The sequence below is a fragment of the Salmo salar genome, chromosome 01 (assembly GCF_965601325.2).
Source record: "Salmo salar chromosome 01, fSalSal1, whole genome shotgun sequence".
In the NCBI taxonomy this organism is placed as follows: Eukaryota; Metazoa; Chordata; class Actinopteri; order Salmoniformes; family Salmonidae; genus Salmo; species Salmo salar.
This window is the reverse complement of record NC_138291.1, coordinates 21,142,199-21,167,044: the sequence shown is the minus strand read 5'-3', so window position 1 is coordinate 21,167,044 and position 24,846 is coordinate 21,142,199. Positions and strand designations below refer to the sequence as shown.

The following is a 24,846-nucleotide window of genomic DNA, read 5'->3' as shown; positions in this document are numbered from 1 at the left end:
CCTGCTCCATTACAGCCTTGTCGATGTGAATGGGGGCGTGTTCGGCCCCATTTAACGTGAGCATCTCCTTTGTCTTGCTCACGTTGAGGGAGAGGTTGTTGTCTTGATACAACACTGCCAGGTCTCTGACTTCCTCCCTATAGGCTGTCTCATCGTTGTCGGTGATCAGGCCTACCACCATTGTGTTGTCAGCAAACTTAATGATACGGTTGGAGTCGTGCTTGGCCACACAGTCACTGGAGTGTGTCTACTTCCTGCCTTAAGTTGTTGGTGACCAGTGACAAACGTGGTTTCTGTCTGATGATGTCTCAATGAAAAGAGTTCAATAGGATGATTTTAAATTGTTTAGACCAAACTGAAATGTTAAAAATGAAGCCAGCAACCAAACATTTTAGCCAAAAACCTGGTTGCCTCTGCTAGAAGGCTGTGGCAGCAAGTGGATCTTCCAGCATTACAATAACCCCAAATCTAATCAAAATCCACAAAGAAATGTTTAATTGACTATAAATCAACATTTTGCAATGGCCATCTCAGTCTCAAGACTTTAACCCCATTGAAAACCTGTGGTTTTGAAATGAAGAGGGCGGTCCATAAGAGGACGGGATATCAAGGATAGCAGGCTATCAAGGATCCGGAAAAGTTCTGTTCAGAGGAATGGTCTAGGATCTCTCCCCTACATAAAACGTTTAAGAATAAGTCTCAGTGTCATTATCCTCAGAAGGGGAGGATGCTAGAGTACTGACAACAGGTTGTCAATCATTTTTACCCCTATCTATTTTTTATTTATTTTATTGCTTCTTAAACAAAATGTCTTTCTCATAGCATTTCCCAATTTTATTATTTATTTTATACAGCCTTTTTTGCTTATCTTTATCAAGGGTGCCCATAATTATGGACCTGACTGTATATTATATACCCATTGATTCTTGAATAATATAACTTATATTATTTAACTTATAATTTCTCACGAGTTTAGTTCAACTGTCGGACCCAATCAGAACCCAAAATTTAAACATGTTTAAGTCCATTGTTTGCAAACAATGTAATTGTAAAAAATCACTGTATAGCCTCAAAACATGGTAAAAACTATAATTTTGACGTCATGGATGGTCAGTCTTTGCATCCATAGCTCTGTCTATGAATTTGACAGTGGCTACATTTCTCCAGCCCCATCCCTCATCTTTATACCAAAATAGTGGCAGGGTGGCTGCTTTGTTATAGTTTGAACTGCAGATTGCCCCTTTGAAGCTGTACTCACTCTAGTAAAGACCGTTTTTTGGGATTGGCATCTGACGTGATCATACTCGATCCAGTGTTTGCAGCTACAGTGCATTTATCAAATAACTGGGACATAGACTGAGACACCACAGACATGAGACTGAAACAAAAAGGTACAATTTTCAGTAGTTTTATTGAAAAATGCCTCTTCTGTTTCAGAAATAAATAAGAAAATAAGGCTGTGGAATTCACAATGTGCAGTTAAAACATGAAAAAGCAATTCTATGTCCATAGTCTTGCAAACAAATTCCAACTGCATTTGATATTGATACAAAACAATAACTATATTCTGATTTGTTTTTGTTTTGTTGAAATCTTAAATATACAACACAGACATGCAACTCCACCTTTGGGAAAAATCAGCTGTGAGTTGGTATTATAAAAAAAGATACACATTTGGTCTAAAGTAACTCATTGAAAGCCTGATTTGATAATAGCTGGGAATCTTTGGGAACCTTTAATGGAGGGAGCTGGAACCAGTAACCCTCTTTCTGATGAAGAGGGTGGCAAACTACATGACTTCAAAAGAATAACAGACAGCTTGACATTGTGAAATTTGCAATGAACTGTGAGGTACAGGGCTAATGTGGATGGGTACAGAGACATACATATACCTTCCCCAACGTATTTGCTGACTTTCCGATGATTAGTGCATTAAACATTGGACTCTAACACTTAATGCAGTTATGTTACAAGCAGAGACACTTAAGGAAACAGTTAGCAAGCACACAGGTTTGTAATGAAATAATGTCGAGATTCATTATATTTCCACTTAATCTTGCTAAACTTAATTTGTTGATGCGTAAAGATATGTTCAATAAAGCCAAGGGTATCAGACCCATAGATTTTATTCTCTGAATTTCACTTAATACTCGCACATGTAATAATGGAGATAAATTCAATATAACAATCCTTTGTTTTGTTTTTGTTTATGGTACTATCCTCTCGGTATCGTCTCTTGATAGTGACCTCTTTCCTCTCTGGTTTCGTGAGTAACCAGGCGACTGTATGGCCTCAGATTCATCTTCCGGTTCTTCCTCAGGTATAGGGACTAGGTAGGTTTCAGGGTCGGGCTCGTAGCCGGTGGCTAGAAACATTAGTTTGGCCAATCAAACAGGACTTTAGTCAACAGGCTGAGACTTAACATGCACAATGTACAACCTAAACGTTTGACTATGTTCTAAACATGAAAAATCAACCAAGGTATTGAATGTATGGACCAAAGAACTGTAATTTATCTTGTTTCTATGTTAGAATGATTACATGCACTCCTGAACTTAATGTTATTGAGAAATATCAAACATATTGAACACATACCTCATATAAAGATAAATATCAATACAAGTAATAAAGCTGGGATTGAATTTGTAACAAAAAACTAATACAACACTGCCACTTGTCTCTAGCTCTATCCTATCCTTTTGCTACTCCTAAAAACGATATATATATATATATATATACACACTACCGATCAAAAGTTTAGGGTCACTTAGAAATGTCCTTGTTTTTGAAAGAAAAGCACTTTTTTTGTCCATTAAAATAACATCAAATTGATCAGAAATACAGTGTAGACATTATTAATGTCGTAAATGACTATTGTAGCGGGAAACGGCAGATTCTTAATGGAATATCTACATAGGTGTACAGAGGCCCATTATCAGAAACCATCACTCCTGTGTTCCAGTGGCACATTGTGTTAGCTAATCGAAGTTTATCAATTTAAAAGGCTAATTGATCATTAGAAAAGCACAGCTGAAATCTGTTGTTCTGATTAAAGAACCAATAAAACTGGCCTTCTTTAGACGAGTTGAGTATCTGGAGCATCAGCATTTGTGGGTTCGATTACAGGCTCAAAATGGCCGGAAACAAAAACTTTCTTCTGAAACTTGTTAGTCTATTCTTGTTCGGAGAAATGAAGGCTATTCCATGCGAGAAATTGCCAAGAAACTGAAGATCTCGTACAACGCTGTGTACTACTCCCTTCACAGAACAGCGCAAACTGGCTCTAACCAGAACAGAAACAGGAGTGGGATGCCCCAGTGCACAACTGAGCAAGAGGACAAGTACATTAGAGTGTCTAGTTTGAGAAACAGACGCCTAACAAGTGCTCAACTGGCAGCTTCATTAAATAGTACCCGCAAAACACCAGTCTCAACGTCAACAGTGAGGAGGCAACTCCAGGATGCTGGCCTTCTAGGCAGAGTTGCAAAGAAAAAGCCATATCTCAGCCTGGCCAATAAAAATAAAAGATTAAGATGGGCAAAAGAACACAGATACTGGACAGAGGAACTCTGCCTAGAAGGCCAGCATCCCGGAGTTGCTTTGTCATTATGGGGTATTGTGTGTAGATTGATGAGGGAAAAAAACTATTGAATCCATTTTAGAATAAGGTTGTAACGTAGCAAAATGTGGAAAAAGTCAAGGTGTCTGAATACTAAATATATATAAACAGAAGAAAATGGAAGGAAAAGAACGTTTAGCATAGATTAGGCAAACATACAAAGAACATCATGATTAAATGTACAAATGTCACATGCTTCGGTTTGGACCGGAGCACAAGCTGTGTAAATCACAGGCCTCATACTGTAATAAAACAGAGGTTATGCTTGCATTAAGTCAGTAAGAAGCGGGTTAAAAGGCACAAGCTCAATACAGATGTTAAATGATTTTAGTGGATTGTGTGGTTCAAACATAATTTACAAGGCACAATTAGTTTATTTACAGAGATCACCTCTACGTCAACATGTTAACACTTGTTCATTTGTTATGAGATCCACTTTGTTAGTAGTTTTTGGTTTGTTTGTTTTTTTACATGCTCCTTCCCGCGTAGAGAAGCTCTCTCTCTCTGTTTGCTGGGGTTTTGGTTCAAGATGCAAACAGGCCAGTAGGGTTGCCATCTCTGCATCTTGTCTGATAGTAGCTGTGAAGTGGTGTTAGTGCGAGTCCACTCCTTTGTCTCGTTTTTGGGTTTTTAACGTCGTTCATTAATTATGTCCCGGTGGTTATCCTTAAGGGCTCATTAGCCAGTGAGCTAACATCTCAGAAACAGGACTGTAAGTAGCACAGGCAGCATAGAGAGTTTACTAGGACCGACCTGAAAACAGTTCAAACAGGGGGTTAGATCTCTCTGTTGCAGAAAGTTATTTGCCATTTCTATTTCTACTTGGCAGTGTTTAACATGCAATTATGAATATCCACTCTATAACAAACATATTGAGACCTTGGAAGTAAAGGGTTCATCATGTTGCCAAAAGGGGGTTGTCCAGACAAAAAGAAGTCTGCTGTGTCATTTGCATAACGTTTTGTTAACAACTGCATTTTGTTTAGAACCCTTGAAACCCATGGCCTCCGTACATTGAACCAGAGCAGAGAGTTAGCTGTTGAGTATAAAGTTGTAAATGAATTAGTGTGCATACGTTACATTCACTATGTACTCAGCTACCCTGCCATGCAGATTGGGATTCAGTCAGTTGTGGACATACCTGGGTAACCTTGTCCATTGTAAGGAATGCCAACACACTGGGAGGAGTCGCAGTAGCCAGGGGGTCCAGGTGGTCCCCTCACTCCTGAGGTTCCCTGGCGACCAGGAGGGCCCCGAGGCCCAGCAGAGCCCGTAGCACCTGTAGCGCCGGTTCGAGCCTCGCCTGGTGGCCCTGGGAGTAGGGAGAGGGAGGTGGGTTGTGGAAAATAATTAAAGAATAGTCAGAACGAAACCTCCCTGACATCACCCTTAAATCCCAACTGGAAGTGGAGGGGGGGACTATTGGTTTCTACCACTGTAATTTCAATATTTAGACGGCTCAATTAAAAGACTGATAAAAAGTGAGCCAGTCAGGGCTCTGGTGAGTTACCCCCTGCCCCAGTCTGTCTAGACAGTACAAACAAAGGATGGAATTTCCTCCACTCTCTCGCTCTCTCTTGCTCTTTGATCTCTTAAGTGAGCACATGTGTTGTCAATGAAGGAGCCACCAAAGCAACGCTCATTGTACAACAATCTGATTCTCCCACTCAACAATGAGTCATCATCGCTAGCTAACTAGCTTCCTCCTACAGGAGTTTAGTAGTGTCTTACTTCATTCACAGAAACAGACTTGGCAGTGTTCGACAGGAGGGGGAAGTAGACATCATATATAGCCTGATATTTCCACTAGCCCCCCTACCCCTTGTGATAGGAAAGCTTCTGGGGACTCAGGGCCTTCACATGCTGAATATCAATTAAAGGTGGATGTTATGTTGCCTCCATGAAGACAGCATAATATCAACAGTGAATAAGACAGCTATTAGAGACTAATCCTCAGCCATTTCTAGAATGGGTTTGGGATCACTGATGAATGAGAGGTCGGGGTAACATTGTTTTGATAAGAGAAGATAGCAGCTATAATGCATAATGTTAAATCCTTCATCCAGAAATAGACCGTGGCTCTCAATTCCTTTGATGTATCGTATGTTGATCAATACATGTGAACACATCTGTGCGGACCAATCCTGTGAAGAAGCATAAATTCTCTCTCGAAAAGATAAGTGTTTTTCTGGGAATACGTTTGACCGTTCACTGAGAATTTATGAAACACAGCTGCCCAAACGAAGGTTCATGAGACACATCTAGGTAAATCTTGGCCTGCCCCTTGGGTCTGTCATTTATATTGCACTGGGCGGAGTTCTAAAAGTCACAAAGAGAGGTCCAGGGATAGGATTTAGAACAAAATGGCTACCATGGTGAAATAAGTTAAGAACTGTAGATCAGGAAGTAGTGAATAGGAACCTCCTGTCTCCAGTTGTTAACCTGTTAGGGCTAGGGGGCAGTATTGACACGGCTGGATAAAAAACATACCCGATATAATCTGGTTACCACTCCTACCCAGTAACTAGAATATGCAAAAAACAGAATGTCGTCATTCCAGCCCCAGGCTGAAACACATTATCGCCTTTCTCAAGTGGCCGATCAAGGGACACTGGGCTTATGCGCGTGACCCCGACCGCCCCCGCCTTTGGGATTTTTTCCTCTGTTTGCCGAAAAGGAGATTCCCTGTCGGAATATTATCGCTTTTCTACGAGAAAAATGTCGTAAAAATTGATTTTAAACAGCGGTTGACATGCTTCGAAGTACGGTAATGGAATATTTAGAATTTTATTGTCACGAATTGCGCCATGCGCGCGACACTTCTTTACTATTTCGGATAGTGTCTGGAAGGCATGAACAAAACGCCGCTATTCGGATATAACGATGGATTATTTTGGACCAAACCAACATTTGTTATTGAAGTAGCAGTCCTGGGTGTGCATTCTGACGAAGACAACAAAAGGTAATCAAACTTTTATAATAGTAAATATGATTATGGTGAGTGCTAAACTTGCCGGGTGTCTAAATAGCGAGCCCGTGATGCCTGGGCTATGTACTTAGAATATTGCAAAATGTGCTTTCACCAAAAAGCTATTTTAAAATCGGACATATCGAGTGCATAGAGGAGGTCTGTATCTATAATTCTTAAAATAATTGTTACCCTTTTTGTGAACGTTTATCGTGAGTAATTTAGTAAAATGTTAGCGAATTCCCCGGAAGTTTGCGGGGGGTATGCTAGTTCTGAACGTCACATGCTAATGTAAAAAGCTGGTTTTTGATATAAATATGAACTTGATTGAACAAAACATGCATGTATTGTATAACATAATGTCCTAGGGTTGTCATCTGATGAAGATCATCAAAGGTGAGTGCTGCATTTAGCTGTCTTCTGGGTTTTGGTGACATTATATGCTGGCTTGAAAAATGGGTGTCTGATTATTTCTGGCTTGGTACTCTGCTGACATAATCTAATGTTTTGCTTTCGTTGTAAAGCCTTTTTGAAATCGGACAGTGTGGTTAGATTAACGAGAGTCTTGTCTTTAAATGGCTGTAAAATAGTCATATGTTTGAGAAATTGAAGTAATAGGATTTTTAAGGTTTTGAAAATCGCGCCACAGGATAGCAGTGGCTGTTACGTAGGTGGGACGAATTCGTCCCGCCTAGCCTAGAGAGGTTAACAATGTTGTCGTCTATCTCCCACTAGGTGCCCTTGGAGAGTTCCTTAACCTGTTTAGGATAGGGGGCAGTATTTTCACGGCCAGATAAAAAACGTACCCGATTTAATCTGGTTATTACTCCTGCCCAGAAACTAAAATATGCATATAATGATTTTATTTGAATGGAAAACACCCTAAAGTTTCTAAAACTGTTTGAATGGTGTCTGTGAGTATAACAGAACTCATATGGCAGGCCAAAACCTGAGCAAGCGTCCCACCTAGCCCATAGAGGTTAAGCACAACCATTTACAGTTAGTATGCGAGAAGATTCTTATGTTCCATACCTTGTTGTTAAGGTACAGTTGAAGTCGGAAGTTTACATACACCTTAGCCAAATACATTTAAACTCAGTTTTTCACAAATCCTGACATTTAATCCTAGTAAAAAATTACCTGTTTTAGGTCAGTTAGGATCACCACTTTATTTGAAGAATGTGAAGTGTCAGAATAATAGTAGAGAGAATGATTTATTTCAGCTTTTATTTCTTTCATTACATTCCCAGTGGGTCAGAAGTTTACATACACTCAATTAGTATTTGGTAGCATTGCCTTTAAATTGTTTAACTTGGGTCAAACGTTTCGGGTAGCCTTCCACAAGCTTCCCACAATAAATTGGGTGAATTTGGTCCCATTCCTCCTGACAGAGCTGGTGTAACTGAGTCGGGTTTGTAGGCCTCCTTGCTCGCACACGCTTTTTCAGTTCTGCCCACAAATGTTCAATAGGATCGAGGTCAGGGCTTTGAGATGGCCACTCCAATACCTTGACTTTGTTGTCCTTAAGCCATTTTGCCACAACTTTGGAAGTATGCTTGAGGTCATTGTCCATTTCGAAGACCCATTTGCGACCAAGCTTTAACTTCCTGTAACGATCATCCAAAGGAGTAGACCAAGGTGCAGCGTGATATGTGTTCATCTTGACAGTACCCCCCCCCCAAAGGTGCGGACTCCAGGCCGCAAACCTGAACCTATGGGGTGGGTCCGGGTGGGCATCTATACTTGGCGGCGGCTCTGGTTCGGGGCGTAGCCCCCACAACGCCCGCTGATCCCCCCGCTTCTGTGTCACCGGAGGAACCAGACCGTGGATTATCGCCGGAGGCTCTGAACTGCCGACCACCGCTGAAGACTCTGGGCTGCAGGCCGCCGCTGAAGACTCTGGGGTGCAGACCGCCGCTGAAGACTCTGGGCTGCAGACCGTCGATGAAGACTCTGGGCTGCAGACCGTCGCTGAAGACTCCGGGCTGCGGACCTTCGCTGAAGATTCTGGACTGGGGAGTGTCGCTGGAAGCTCCGGACTGGGGAGCGTCGCTGAAGGCTCCGGACTGGAGAACGTTTCTGTAGGTTCCGGACTGGGGACCGTCGCTGCAGGCTCCGTGTCATGGATTATCCCTACAGGCTCCGGGCCATGGATTATCACTGGAGGCTTCGTGCCATGGATCATCCCTACAGGCTCCGAGCCATGGATCATCACTGGAGGCTTCGTGCCATGGATAATCACTGGAGACTTCGGACCATAGATCATCACTGGAGGCTGGGGAGACGCACAGCAGACTGGGTGCGCAGAGCAGGCACAGGGTATACTGGGCCGTGGAGGCGTACTGGAGGTCTGGAGCTTAGGGCTGGCACAACCCGTCCTGGCTGGATGTTTAGTTTAGCCCGGCAAGGGCGGAGCGCTGGCACAGGACAAACTGGTTTGTGCTGGTGAACGGGGGTTAGCGTGCGTAGAGCTGGCGCAGGATAACCTGGGCCGAAGAGACGCACTGGAGACCAGGAACGCTGAGCCGGCACACTTCTTCCTGGCTGACGGCCAACTCTAGCACGGCAACGGTGAGGAGCTTGCACCGAGCGCACCGGACTGTGAGTGCGCACTGGCGACACAGTGCGCATCACCGCATAACACGGTGCTTGCTCGTTCACTCGCTCCCCACGGTAAGCATGGGGAGTTGGCTCAGGTCTCAACCCCGACTTCGCCAATCTCCCCGTGTGCCCCCCCCCCAATTTTTGGGGGGCCGCTGCCTCTCGGGCTTCTGTTGTTGCCCTGCCTGTTCCTCCCAGTATCACCGATCCACATTCGCTGCCTCTATCTCCTCTTGCGGACGGTGATACTCCCCAGGCCTTGTCCAGGGTCCTGCCCCATCCAGGATTTCCTCCCAGGTCCAGTCATCCTGCCCACGCTGCTTGGTCCTTTGGTGGTGGGATCTTCTGTAACGATTGTCCAAAGCAGTAGACCAAGCTGCAGTGTGGTATGTGTTCATCTTGATATTTATTTGAACTCTGAACACTTAAACAAAATAATAAAGAATGGAACACGACCATCACGTCTTGCAGGCTTTACACAGCAGTACAAAATTAAGATCCCACAACACAAGGAGGGAAAAAGGGCTGCCTAAGTATGGTTCCCAATCAGAGACAACGATAGGCAGCTACCTCTGATTGGAAACCATACCTGGCCAAAACATAGAAATATAAACCATAGAATGCCCATCCCACACCCTGACCTAACAAAATAGAGAAATAAACCATCTCTCTCAGGTCAGGGCGTGACACTTCCTGACTGATGTCTTGAGATGTTGCTTCAATATATCCACATCATTTTTCTTCCTCATGCCATCTATTTTGTGAAGTGCACCAGTCCCTCCTGCAGCAAAGTACCCCCACAACATGATGCTGCCACCCCCGTGCTTCACTGTTGGGATGGTGGTCTTCGGCTTGCAAGCGTCCCCCTTTTTCCTCCAAACATAACGATGTTCATTATGGCCAAACAGTTCTATTTCTGTTTCATCAGACCAGAGGACATTTCTCCAAAAAGTACCATCTTTGTCCCCATGTGCAGTTGCAAACCGTAGTCTGGCTTTTTTATGGCGGTTTTGAACAGTGGCTTCTTTCTTGCTGAGCGGCCTTTCAGGTTATGTCGATATAGGACTCGTTTTACTGTGGATACACATACTGTTGTACCTATTTCCTCCAGCATCTTCACAAGGTCTTTTGCACTTTTCGTACCAAAGTACGTTCATCTCTAGGAGACAGAACGTGTCTCCTTCCTGAGCTGTATGACGGCTGCATGGTCCCATGGTGTTTATACTTGCGTACTATTGTTTGTACAGATGAACGTGGTACCTTCAGGCATTTGGAAATTGCTCACAAGGATGAACCAGACTTGTGGAGGTCTACAATTTTTTTTCTGAGGTCTTGGCTGATTTCTGTTGATTTTCCCATGATGTAAAGCAAAGAGGCACTGAGTTTGAAGGGAGGCCTTGAAGTACATCCACAGGTACACCTCCAATTGACTCAAATTATGTCAATTAGCCTATCAGAAGCTTCTAAAGCCATGACATCATTTTCTGGAATTTTCCAAGCTGTTTAAAGGCACAGTCAACTTAGTGTATGTAAACTTCTGACCCACTGGAATTGTGACACAGTGAATTAGAAGTGAAATAATCTGTCTGTAAACAATTGTTGGAAAAATTACTTGTGTCATGCACAAAGTAGATGTCCTATCCGACCTGCCAAAACTACAGTTTGTTAACAAGAAATTTGTGTAGTGGTTGAAAATCGAGTTTTAATGACTCAAACCTAAGTGTATGTGAACTTCCGACTTCAACTGTATATGAGGCAAATTACTGAGTCAGGGGCTTCCGTTAATGGTCTCTGTTTTCTTGTGAGACAGGAGACCTTGGCAGAGGCATAGCTGTGAAATGGGTTATTATACATGAGAAGTGAGTGACGGCCGAGGTCTTACCAGGGGGACCACTGAGTCCTCTCTGTCCTCTCTGTCCTGTTCCAGGGGATCCTCTCTCTCCCTTCTCTCCTGGCATCCCTGCAACAGCACAATCAGATACACAGGCAACAGGTTATTAGCAATGACAAAAGGTCCCATTGTACAGCACCATGTATTTGTAAAAACCACAAAGGAGCATGTCTGAGGATGGAGGAAATTGTAGCATGGATTAGATTTACTGTAGGAAGTGAAGCATGATGGCAGATGACCATCAATTATTTACATGATGTCATGAAGTCTATATTTTTAGAATAGATGTATTTTGCACAATTGCTTGCAATCAAAACTTCCATTTGTACCATTGTTGTAAAAGTTGCAATGTTACTCCAGGCTCAAAGAACAGACCAACTGTTATCCTAGGATGTTACATAGGTTAAAGAAGAGGACCGTGTCCTGTCATAACTTAAAGTTTTGCATCTCTGAGAGGTTGTAATTTACTTTCTAGCCATAGAAAAACAGGAAGTAAGAAAAACAGGCAAAAAATACATAAACAGCACACTATCACTCACCTCTCTCTCCTTGGTTTCCAGGTAAGCCGGGGTTTCCAGGGAAACCATTTCGGCCAGTCTGTCCAGGTTCTCCACGAGGACCCGTGTTGCCGGCGGGACCAGGGGGGCCTACGGGGCCTGGGTTGTTGCTAGAGTAACCGGTGGGGATCTGGTTGATCATATTATTAATTCTGCTCATTTGACCTGAGAGGAATGAATGAAGATATGATTAAGGCAGATAGCAAAATCACATAGATGGTTTATTTGTATACATTGTATGTGTGTGTAGGTGTACCCAACCAATGCTGGTTTATGAAGGTCTAAATAGGAACTCACTATTCACAAGCTGTTCGCAAACTTGTCTGGCAATGGAACGCATCAGATTCTGAGATGCAAAGTCCCCCTGGAAAACAAACACATTTTGGTGAGACAAGGTTATGCTACTCTGAGAAGCAGGAGTCGACAACAGGCGTCTGGCGGGCAAATAAAAAAGCACCTCCCAAACTTCTGAGGATTTTTGTTTTTGGTCAAAAAAGGACTAAAATCACCAGGAATTCAGATTAAAAAAAATATAAATAGTAAATCTGTTCACCAAGTATTCCCACGAATAAGAAAAAAGAGACGTGATCGTGTCTCCATGTAATTAAGTTATGAAATGGTTGTTATTTTCCAATACAACCTCTTTTGTGCCTTACTTGTGGTCAATTTGCAGTGTACAAATGATTATAATTATGTTCCGGCACCATTGACCATCGGCTCCGACAAAAAATCAGCCCACGGCTGAATCTAGTTGCCTAGTCCTGGACTAAAGGATACAGTAGTTGCCTAGCCCCGGACTAAAGGCTACAGTAGTTGTCTAGCCCTGGACTAAAGGATACAGTAGTTGCCTAGCCCTGGACTAAAGGATACAGTAGTTGCCTAGCCCTGGACTAAAGGATACAGTCGTTGTCTAGCCCTGGACTAAAGGATACAGTAGTTGCCTAGCCCCGGACTAAAGGCTACAGTAGTTGTCTAGCCCTGGACTAAAGGATACAGTAGTTGTCTAGCTCTGGACTAAAGGATACAGTAGTTGCCTAGCCCCGGACTAAAGGCTACAGTAGTTGTCTAGCCCTGGACTAAAGGATACAGTAGTTGCCTAGCTCTGGACTAAAGGATACAGCACATACCCTCTCTCCCTTTTCTCCTTTTATTCCAGACAATCCCTGTGAAAAAGAGGAAACATGGTTGTTTTCAATACAAGGAAAGCCATTCATTTGCATGAGATTTGCAACAAAACACCACAAATACGCTATAAAATAGGAAGTTGGTTAACATTTTCCAATTTAATGAAATGCAGTGGGATGATTCAAGACCGTCTTTGAAGAGGTAGGATTTCAGATGTTTTTGGAAGATGGCTAGGGACTCTGCTGTCCTTGATGAAACATACATCATCACCATATGACCACTTGTATTTGTACATACTGGGTTTCCTGTGTCTCCTGGTTTTCCTGGGCTTCCTGTGTTTCCTGGTGAACCCGGAGATCCTGGACTTCCCTGGATGATGAGAAGATGGACAGCGTTATTGCTACATCCACTTACCAAAGTTACCAAACAGTAAACATAAGGACAACAACCACTCCTGGTCCTCGTTAAATAGCTGTTGTACAATAGGGACCAGCCCTATACTGAGATGTACATCCACAGTCAAGGCACAACTTGGTATACTGTGCCAAGAACATTTAAAGGACAACACCACCCAAAAACGATCTTTTGGTATTTGTTTCATTTCCGGCTGTATTTCTGTATTTTGAAAGTTTTATATCTTGAAAACTTGATTGCTGACATGCAAAACATTTTTGGGACAATATCAACAATGGACTAATGAAACCAATACCAAAAGATAGTTTTTTTCGGTGGATTTTTCCTTTAACTGGGTGGAAACACTCCCAACAGGGATGGGATGCTTAATGGTCCTCAGAGCAGACCGAATGGTAAAGTAGGCTATATATTAATTCATTTATTTTATTTTTTATTTAACCTTTATTTAACTAGGCAAGTCAGTTAAGAACAAATTCTTATTTACAATGAAGGGCCTACAGGTTGACAATGGCGTGCTGGCCCTTTGCCTATTGGTATGGTGTGGCCATTAACTACTGTAGAGGCAGGCCTCAATCATAGTAGGGAGAATGAGATGCATGCTTTTTCTGCATTACTGACTGAAGGACTTAATTTGTCTGTGTTTTGACCACGTCTTCTGGCTGGAGTACTCACCATTGGTCCTGTTGGACCTCTAGGTCCCGATGGTCCTTCCTTCCCTGGTGGTCCCTGGGAAGAGAAGATAGACACTCACAACAGGCAGCAATAAAAGTTGGCATTAAGTTGTTGTTGTGTTAAAGGTATGTTGTCAATGTTAATTTATTTCTGTATATATGTACTGTACGTTTTATGGTGCTGTTAAACTGGTGGTGCTTCCAAGAGATGGGACTATAAAAACTCAGTGAAATAAACTAGGTCCTCGCTAATCTCCCTAGCAACCAATCTCTGTAGTGTGTTCTACTGCGCCAGTTTAATGGAGCCCAATGAAGTCATCTGACATGCACCAGAATACTAGGAGCACACAACAGTTTAACTGCGCACGTTGAGTGATCACATGCACACGTTGAGTTAAGTAGGTGCTGGCTAGATTCATGGCCTTTCAACAGTGCCTGTACACTGAGCAGCTCTGTGTAGAGGTACAGAGATGCTGATCTTACCCTCACTCCACCTGGTCCAACAGAACCCATAGGACCAGCAGCACCAGCAGGACCCTGCAGGAACACAACACACTCAATCAAACTCTGATAACCAGTAATAACACACAATTCTGACAAAATGGCTCAAATGGCACAAAATTGCCTTTATCATTTGCCAGAAATGATAACTACTAGCTGTACTGTGTAATAACTGCTCTCTAGTTTCCTTGTGAGAACTCTCTAGTTTTTTAGTGAGAACATGATAGACTTTTTTGATGCAATTAGGTTACTTGATTTGGTTGTTGAAATGCATGTTGTTAGCAGAACCATTCGACAGCCAAGGCTGCTATAGTCATAAACATCTTAATGCGATGAGAGATTCTCAAACAAATTATTCTCAAGTATTACTAACATCACAGGGTAATTGTTAGTATTCAGGTGCGTCTCATATTTCCAAAGTAAAGTCGTCCTTGATGGGGGTGAGTGATTCTCAACTAAATTATGCTCATTATTGGCATCACAGGATAATGCCTCCAATCTTTGAAATCCAGGGGCCGATCATTCAGCACTGGAGTTGTCAGTGATACAGTCTGGTCAAGCTGTAGGTTATCAGTGATACAGGTTGGTCATGGTGGAGGTTGTGTGGTTGACCAGTTCCAAAACCCATAACAATTCATTATAACCCCCTTCAGGTTGTTTCCTCTTTACAAGAGGGGCAAGGAATCCATCTAACGTAAGAATATGAAGGATATCCTCCAAGAAATTCCAAGGCAAGGGTAGGTTTGACTTCTGATATGTAGTCCCATTGTCTCCAGCCATCGTACTTTGGGCTTTTGATGCAATTTAGGATCCAAATATTCCCAGACACTTTGACGGTCATTGGCAACCTTGAGGGATGTAGTCTTATAATCCTGAGGTTGCTCATCTTCACATCACTTCTTTTCTCAGCTATTTAAATCCAATTAGTGGCACCTAAGTAAAACGAAGAATACACTCTTAGAAAAAAAGGGTTCCAAAAGGGTTCTTCGGCTGTCTCCATAGGAGAACCCTTTTTGGTTCCAAGTAGAACTCTTTTGGGATTCATGTAGAACCCTCTGGGGAAAGGGTTCTACATGGAACCCAATAGGGTTGTACCTGGAACCAAAAGGGTTCTACCTGAAACCAAAAAGGGTTCTTCAAATGGTTCTCCTATGGGACAGCCGAATAACCATTTTAGGTTCTAGATAGCACATTCTTTCTAGGAGTGTAGTCTACAATTCACTCTTTTTGGGCATGATTATAGGGTTTACACTATAGGGTTTACAGTAACGGTTTTACAGTATAGGGTTTACAGTATACGTTTTACACTATAAGGTTTACAGTATAGGGTTTACAGTATAGGGTTTACACTATAGGGTTTACAGTATAGGGTTGACAGTATAGAACATGTACAGTTCATATTAATCCTCTATTCCCATTAGCAAGACTATTCTGTGCCCCATGATAGCTTAACTGCACCACTGGCCTTCCACTGTAAATCAGCAGGTTGCTTGGAGTGTATACCCCACTCTGGGGACTGCATGGTCAACCTCCCACTTTGAATGTGGTTTCAGCTTTGCCATGTGGACAGATTCCAGACTCCAGTAGCACTGTTTCTCTCTGTGGATCGTCTCTGGTTTCTTGTTGAAAACCACAGCTAATGAAAAAGAAAGCTGTACTCACTTGCAGCCCAGTCAGGCCTGAGTCTCCGGGATCTCCCTTTGGTCCGGGACGGCCCTGAGAAGACAAAGGGAAGGAGAGGTTTAGAGCTGGAGTACAAAGGGAACTCCAACCCTGAACAACTACAGATCTGCTCTTTCTCTTGACCATGTAGTCTGTCACTGAGAGTGAATTTACATCCCAGCTTCAGGAGGATGTCTAGGAATAAATAAGGTCTTCTTAACACAGTGACTGTGTGTGTAAATCATACGTCAGGGAGGACATCCTACAGTCCCCCACACTGTAAATCCCTAAGAACACAGCAGATGACTTACAGGTTCTCCGGGCAGAGACAAGCCATTAGGGCCTTGTGGACCTGGAGGTCCGGATGGTCCTGGAAGTCCTTGTTCTCCACGGGGGCCCATTGAACCCTATGGTAGAAGCAGAATGACAAAACCAAACAGTCACACTAATATTAAACTATTTACACCATATCTCCCGGTAGACCTACCCACTGCTTTTCCCAGCAGGGCTAAGAGAATGAGAAGGAACCAGAACAATCAGTGACCGTTGGTGAGAAATATGTTCTACTTCTCATCAGACCTCTCAACATAGACCTCCTTAAATCAAGCTGGGGGAAAATAAACAGGACATAACAAGCTGCAAATTATACATTACATTCAATAAGTGAGTTCAGATGTGAGAAATCTGTTTTGGCTGATGGGGCATGCTAATGGTATGTGCTTTGAGATAACTACTGCATTAGGCTGAACTCTGATTTACTGTAAATGTGTTAGGCCTTGGACTGTATCCCAGCTCAGTAGGATATGGCTTGATTTAAAGTCGGATTCAGGCTTGGACCACACATCCATAATATTCAATGAATCACTCTGGATCCAAGTGTGTGTTCAATGGCTCGATAATGATACAAAAGCATTACTTACAGTTGGGCCTGAGTCTCCTCTCTCTCCTCTGGGTCCTTTAGTTCCTGGTCCACCCTGGGAAAGTCAAGAAAGGATGAAAGACAGAGTCAGAGACTGAGAGTCAGAGCCATCCCCTCAACAGGAGCTGCTTCCAGACCTAAATCCCAAGCCAGCAGGAATCCCCCAGGGGCTTAGTGAGGTTGCGGAGTGAAGCAAACATATTCCAGATGTACTGTTTTTCCGATGGGCATTTATCTTTTGACACATCCCTAAGTCTGATAGTCCACACCTCATTGCACACCATTCATCTCATCCCCCTGTCTTTCAATTTCCATGGGAAAAAAACACTCACATGTTGACCCCACTCTAATATCCACATGCTTAATCTATAGAGCAGGGCAACAGTTATGAGGAGAAAAATACCCCTGTAACACTATTCCTATATGTCCACATAATCATAGTGGGGACTGAGAGTGGCATCATCATCAACATCATCACATTAGTGAGTAGAGAGAGCCCTACCCTAAGACGAGGATAGACAGAAGCAGAGAGAGCCCTGCCCCAAGACGAGGACAGACAGAAGCAGAGAGAGCCCTACCCTAAGACGAGGACAGACAGAAGCAGAGAGAGCCCTGCCTCAAGACGAGGACAGACAGAAGTAGAGAGAGCCCTACCCCAAGACGAGGACAGACAGAAGCAGAGAGAGCCCTACCCTAAGACGAGGACAGACAGAAGCAGAGAGAGCCCTACCCTAAGACGAGGACAGACAGAAGTAGAGAGAGCCCTACCCTAAGACGAGGACAGACAGAAGTAGAGAGAGCCCTGCCTCAAGACGAGGACAGACAGAAGCAGAGAGAGCCCTACCCTAAGACGAGGACAGACAGAAGCAGAGAGAGCCCTACCCTAAGACGAGGACAGACAGAAGCAGAGAGAGCCCTACCCTAAGACGAGGACAGACAGAAGTAGAGAGAGCCCTACCCTAAGACGAGGACAGACAGAAGTAGAGAGCCCTACCCTAAGACGAGGACAGACAGAAGCAGAGAGAGCCCTACCCTAAGACGAGGACAGACAGAAGCAGAGAGAGCCCTACCCTAAGACGAGGACAGACAGAAGTAGAGAGAGCCCTACCCTAAGACGAGGACAGACAGAAGCAGAGAGAGCCCTGCCCTAAGACGAGGACAGACAGAAGCAGAGAGAGCCCTGCCTCAAGACGAGGACAGACAGAAGCAGAGAGAGCCCTGCCTCAAGACGAGGACAGACAGAAGCAGAGAGAGCCCTGCCCTCAAGACGAGGACAGACAGAAGCAGAGAGAGCCCTGCCTCAAGACGAGGACAGACAGAAGCAGAGAGAGCCCTGCCTCAAGACGAGGACAGACAGAAGCAGAGAGAGCCCTGCCCCAAGATGAGGACAGATGGTGGGATGGTTATTGTCTTTACCGAGGGGCCGGGTGGTCCCGGTGGGCCAACGCTGTCCTGTGCACATGTGCAGGCATGGGGAAGAGCCGGGCACTTAAGCTCATCTCTCTGCAGTAGAGAAAGGAAGGAGATGGTGAAAGAAAGAAAGAAAGACAATAAGAATGTTATTTAATTTTTTTACTGAAATACAACAGTAATAGTTTGTCCATCTCTTGACATCGGACATCTGTGGGCCTTTCTGGTAGCTCACGAAATACAACAAGTGCAAATAGGAGTATCTGTGATGAAAATGAGTGCCACTGCTCTGGCAACCCAAACCATAAAATGGCGCCTTGAAGTTTTCTGCTAGGAAACACATTAGAAAGGCTGCTAAAGCAATGATAAAACTGGGGTGCATACTAAAATATAACTGCTACCATAGCATGGCCTACACACAAATACTCTTTGACAACAAAAAATCCATCCGTTTTTTTTGTGGAAGGGAATATGTGAAATCTTATACAACACAGCCTTCATGGACATGATACATTAATATCTCATGCAAATTACACTGAGAGAGAGAGAGATAATTGGCTATAGTCAAGTATATAACATGTATCCAGTAATAAACATACCATAGACGGGTACAATGATTTATCTGTCCACCCCATGATCAAAGGGACCAGTTGTTTTGGTGGGGTTGGGATTGTAAAACTGTACTGAGATTAGTCCAATTAGCGAGGAATGCAATGGTCTATTCAGGCCTGACAGTGCAATCATTTCATTTCAAATAACTTTCTAGCCAGCTAGGCATCACTTCGTAATGGCTATACAGCATGTGCACTCTTAAACGTTAGGAATGACATATAAACTCCAAAATGAACATGAAAAACTACAATGGCTCTCTTAACCTATAGTAAGTGCTCAATGGTGTATAGTGAAAGATGAGCAGAGTCAATGTATCAAGGCTTGATGGTACAGTACTGTACAGGTATGAGGCCTTATTAGAGGGCTGTCTAGAGTGAAGCTGCTCTTACCGTGGCCGGGAGATCACAGCATTTGTCTTTGCTGGTCCAGCTCAAGCTGCACACAATATCAAACATCTGGAGCTGGAACTGCACAACAGAACAGAATGATGAGAGAAGAGAGAGACGAACACAGATGGGTGTTACACATGGCTTCCATTGAGCCCCAGCGTTCAGGACTTAGAAACAACACGGCTCCAGACGCAGGCCAGAACCCACAGAGAGCTGGAACACAGATAGCATGAGAAAACAAGACCGAGAGAGCAGCGTCCTCCATCCCTCCAACAATCACCGTGAGTTGTCAGCTCTTAATTGAGCATCAACACATGAGGAGCACATCTGGGCACTTTGCACTTCACAGTTCACACCAACAGCTTGTGTGTGAGTGAGGGATACATTTTATCAGGAGTTTTCCATTTCAAATAAGTGTTGTCAATTTTTCACTCACTGTAGCCGACTCTCTCTTTGATCCTCCTGACTTCGCCATCTTGCCCAGCACTTCATAGCCATCTGTGGAGATGTTGTTGGCCTCCTTGATGGGTTTCTCTGCAACCTCCTGGCAGTCCACGTTCAGTTTGACTCTCTCGGGAGAGACACTGATGTGAAGCTTTAGGAGGAGGAGGAAGAGGAGGAGAAGAGGATTATTAGTTAAGACCACTCTAGTCTTCTCAATATGAACAACTACAGCAACAATATTTGGACATAATGGCTTGGTAAAGAGTACTGAAAGCGTTCAGTGTTTTTGACATGGTATTTCTGCAATAGCCTAGTGGTGGCAGGTACTAGTGTGGCAGCAGGTAGCCTAGTGGTTAGAGCGTTGGACCAGTAACCGAAAGGTTGCAAGATCGAATCCCTGAGCTGACAAGGTAAAAATCTGTCGTTCTGCTCCTGAACAAGGCAGTTAACCCACTGTTCCTAGGCCATCAATGAAAATAAGAATTTGTTCTTAACTGACTTGCCTAGTTAAATAAAGGTAAAAAATAAATAAAAGCACAATTCTTCAGGAGTCTTGTACCATAAACTAAGAACCCAGTTGTGCAAACGAAACCCCTAAGTCTTCTAACTGATACTGTATTTTTCTAAATCACCATTATTAATATGATTTTCTATAATGAAGTTAATTAGAGATCATTGTATCACGTAAGAAGTAAGAACATTCCTGTTGTAGGTCCCTTGGAAAAAGGTTAATGTCAGCCACTTTCACTGATAAACAGAACATTGACTGATTAACATGAAACAACAAACTATAGGCTATACATGAAATAACACAAAACTGCCAGGGTATGGGCCATTTCTCAACATTAACTCTCCAAAACTCCCATCACATCTCGAAATGATGTTGTTTATGGTACACCATCAAAAGTGCTACTCTCCATACTTCCTGCGCAGGTGAATTTTTCTGCCGAACATTCTGACAAGCTTTCACCCTGACAGAGACAGCAGGCTAACGTTACTGCGTTACTGTCCTGCAGAGCGAAACCAACCGCACTTGACAACCACTCACAACATAATTATCTGGCCAACCACAGGAGAGGGGAGGGTCTGATACCCCAAGATCCTGGCATGGGCATACAGTATATACCATGATGCACTTGAGGGCTTACCAAAATAACGCTAAATTACATACTGCAAGCGCAAATAATGCGTAAATATACATTATTTCACTAACCAACAAGAATATTACTGCAAAATGAGGATTCACGAAAATATCAGTGTCCTTCACCGACATTCATCATTTGAAAGCAACATGAAATTCCATCAACTGAAGTTGGCTGATGTTGGGGAACACGAAGCATATTCTATTGGAACACAATCAATGAGTCACACAATGGCTCATTCTCTAACAAAGGCCTGAGAAATCTATCACACTGACACAGACGATTAACATCTTCCGAATGGATCGAAAACCACAGGAGTCAAGAAAGACTAGACCTTGACTTCCACTATTACCGACCAAGTCACAATTACACTTAATTACTCCTCCCTCCCTCTGACTATAACTCTTCTGGACAATGACACATCCTGGACACATCTCTTTTTCAGCACTCCATTCACGCTTAGTATGGATTCTCCCTCTGGAATACTATAGACGTCATATGCTATATCAGAACAAGTTGTCCAGTCCACAGACATAGCAACAGTATACTGTATATGGTTATATTTGGGTTCCAGTGTGTCTGACATACTTTCATGATTTCTATCAGACTCCATTTTATTGTTGTTGGCTATGTCTTCACAACTCCTCCATGTTTTCATTCCATTTCACGATGGCCCGTGAAATCCCAACTCACATGCAGCCTGATATGGGAATCCTACATTAGTTTGATTAAAAGTAAAAGTGGATCTTTCCTGATATTTTTGATGCACTGACAAATTGCATTGACAGATTTCACCAACTTTTTCCAGGAAGAGACAAAATCCTTCTTCATGTATACCACTGCCGCCATATCATTCCAGACATCTATGCTCCCATGTCCAGTCTTGGAGGACAATACAATATTCCCATCCTGGTTTCAGAAAAGGAGCTTGCTTAGCTTTGGTTGTAAAGTCACCATTTCATTTCTGAGTGGCTTCTTCTGTTGCAGGAATGGTTGCATGCGTCATTAAGTCTGCTTGGCTACATCACGGAATGGAGGGCTTTTAAAAGAAGGCTTCAGAGGAAACTCTTATAATGAGAGTACAAAGAGGGCAGTCAGGGCTATGGAAATGTATCAGTCAGATTGACCGAAGACCAACGTTTTAAACTGCTTTGGTTCTTTGGAGCATTCTCTTCTCCCACTCATTCTCAATTAGTGCTTGCAAATACTGACAAAACCCAACCGCTCATTCCACCCAATCCCTGAATGGAAAGTTTAGATTGTTTGGGTCCTCTCAGAGAATAATAGCTGCATTTGTGAAGCTCTAAGTATGGGGAACCTGTAGAGTGGATGGACTGATTACATCTAGCTACTACCAAAAGCACAAAAAAATTTCATATTTCCACTTGATCGCAACCAAACGCAAAAAATCGAATGGCACCAATGATACATATATGAAAAAAAATAAATGTATTGGTCACATACACATATTTAGCAGATGTTGTTGCGGGTGTAGCAAAATGGTTGTGTTTCTTATTTAGTGGAACGCTCTTTGCCTGAGAATAAAGTTTTCCCTAGTCAAACACCCCTCTAAGACCACCACCCCTGCAGTGTGTGGGGTCCTAATAATCTTCTATGTTGGGATTACAATATTAAATCCCAGTGGGGGTCAGTGAGTACATAGCTAGAGTCATTACTGTACATGACTGTAAACATCCATCAGTCACCCAAGGCTTTCTAACCCAGTTGAAATAACTCGGTGGATTGTCATTATTGTATAAAAAAGCCATTGGTCCTCTGGAATGATTTTCTCAGTGTTTTACAACCATAATATACAGTGTTTTTGTCACATTCTGAGTAACTCAGTCACAGCAGGAGTAGAGGAGCCCATGTGGGACATCAAACGCCATCCCCAACTCAAAGCAGAGCAGAATATAAAACATCCTCTGTAGTGCTCAGATATCATACTGTACGGTGACAAGGATTTCAACAATGAACGTCAGTAAGATGCAACTAAAATTAAGAAATTACTGTTTCCAATGGACGTGAAGAATGTTTCAAGTGTATCCAATGTTTCTGAAGGGGAACAATATGCCTCCTACTATGTAAACATTTCAGCTATTCTTTTTCTAAAAACACATAATGAGGACACTCCCTCTAGTGTGCTCTACTCTGATCCAACATCAAATGTACTTCCTAGGGTCAATGAATCCACTGTAAACACTTCGAAGTTATGAGGGACAATGTTTCGCCCATAGAACATCAAGTTGATATGGTTTCAGTCAGACTGCTAAGCAGCAAGGCTAATTACAGACTAATGTTATGAATGGAAACCTGGAAAATGTCAGGTCAGGGCTTTAGCCGATGACATGACTAACATCAGTACAATGACATCATCAGAGCTCCAGTTGGATGTGTGCTTCTTTTCTCTTCCCATGGCTGTGGTGGTGCCTGCAGTCTGAGTGTGCTCTGGGTGGTTAGTTTGTGGTACTGTGTAGTTACTGCTCCAAGCGAACAGGTGTCTTCGGTGGTCTACCTACCTGCTTTTTCTCTGGTCAGGTAAACTATTTGCCGCTCAAAGAAAAGAAAAACTATTAACATGTACAGTGTGTCCAACCTCAGAGCAGTTCACATCTTTTGACGTGAACTCAGAGTAGATTGTTATGAGACACAATAGATTATTCCCCTCCCTCGACTATATCTCTCACAAAATGAATTGTTTATACTTACTAAGATCAGACATGTCCATAGGGAAGTATGAAACAACTAACCCAAACCAACCATTATCTCGATTCCTAGTCTGACCCATGCTCTCATTTGAACTATAGTCCTGATATTTACTAGGGTGTTGTAAAATGTGTAGGGTGTAGCTACTTCATATAGTTTAATAGCAATGTGCATGTTACAGAGTGCAGACTGATCTACCTCTCCTTTCTCCTTGGGCCAGTAGCTAAATAGAGAATTATCCAGGTTAGAGAGGTCTGGCTCTCCTCTGATTCACCATGTGGGAAATCTCCTAATGATAGCTTTAGCAGACGCTAACCCTCTCTAACCAACTGGGGATTCCCTCCCCACACCCAATGGGAATCCACATTCAGAGGCAGTAAAGATGTATAGAAGATGCAATATACATGTATGTCAAAATATCTCCATTCATGTTTACATATTGTTGTAGGTCTCTTTGAGCTTGTTGAATTTTGTTTGGTCGATTTCATCAGTTTATTCAGATTTTGTCAGACTGTCTGTTGAAGCAGGAAAATAATTTTATTGACAGATAATTTTATTCAAGCAGAAAATACTCCTGAAAATACCTCATTGGGCACACGCAGCTAGCTTTCTTTTATGCGGTCCAAAAGTACGACGTGGCTTTTTTCCCAATTTATTGAGTTTCATTTATCATAAACGAGGTAAAACAAAACAAACACTGATCCAATAACAGCCCACTTCCTCAGAATGTTCTTGAATTCCCACCTGACCGCCGCCAGGACAATGGCCAATCAGCACGCCGTAAGTCTCCATTGCTAGGCTAACTATAACTGGTTCCAAATAAAATAAAATCTTCAGGTTGCACATTGTGCAAGATCACCATGGGTCACCAAAGTCTCCTCCAGCCTTTGGAAAGATATTTATAGTCCCTCCAAACCATTCATCAAAGTAACTTCCTTCAGCCTCAGAAAACAAAGCTAACAGCAGAGCATAAAAAGGCCTGAAGACTCAACTTTGGCACCGAATCCACATCACAATACTATAAGATGGATCACATTTAATTTCATGAGAGGAAAGTAACCATATCTTAGCTAGATCTTAGTCTTGGCGTGGATTATCCACAAGATCATACCCTCAGGAGGTGTACTCAATGAGGCATAACACTAATCAACAGAAACATCAACTATGAACAGACATGACCAACCATAATGACAGAACACATCTATCATAGGTGGT

At 42.9% G+C, this 24,846-nt stretch overlaps 1 protein-coding gene across 3 annotated transcripts in view; it reads right to left on the bottom strand.

The window, feature by feature from the left end:
* Nucleotides 1-1,392: 1,392 nt before the first annotated feature.
* LOC106573748 (collagen alpha-1(XII) chain) overlaps nucleotides 1,393-24,846 on the bottom strand; it is a 90,549-nt gene continuing 67,095 nt past the window's right edge. For 2 of the 3 annotated variants that reach the window (XM_014149121.3, XM_014149257.3), the window contains 15 exons: nucleotides 19,776-19,934; nucleotides 19,340-19,417; nucleotides 18,345-18,431; nucleotides 16,930-16,983; nucleotides 16,321-16,416; nucleotides 16,010-16,063; nucleotides 14,330-14,383; nucleotides 13,848-13,901; nucleotides 13,059-13,130; nucleotides 12,764-12,799; nucleotides 11,934-12,000; nucleotides 11,619-11,801; nucleotides 11,071-11,148; nucleotides 4,761-4,931; nucleotides 1,393-2,365 (listed from right to left, as the gene is read on the bottom strand). In XM_014149121.3, coding sequence (XP_014004596.1) covers nucleotides 2,208-2,365; nucleotides 4,761-4,931; nucleotides 11,071-11,148; nucleotides 11,619-11,801; nucleotides 11,934-12,000; nucleotides 12,764-12,799; nucleotides 13,059-13,130; nucleotides 13,848-13,901; nucleotides 14,330-14,383; nucleotides 16,010-16,063; nucleotides 16,321-16,416; nucleotides 16,930-16,983; nucleotides 18,345-18,431; nucleotides 19,340-19,417; nucleotides 19,776-19,934 — 1,401 coding nt within the window. In that variant the 3' untranslated portion in view covers nucleotides 1,393-2,207. Of the gene's footprint in view, nucleotides 4,373-4,760; nucleotides 4,932-11,070; nucleotides 11,149-11,618; nucleotides 11,802-11,933; nucleotides 12,001-12,763; nucleotides 12,800-13,058; nucleotides 13,131-13,847; nucleotides 13,902-14,329; nucleotides 14,384-16,009; nucleotides 16,064-16,320; nucleotides 16,417-16,929; nucleotides 16,984-18,344; nucleotides 18,432-19,339; nucleotides 19,418-19,775; nucleotides 19,935-24,846 lie in introns of all 3 variants that reach the window. The other variant, XM_014149180.3, reaches the window with a different exon arrangement.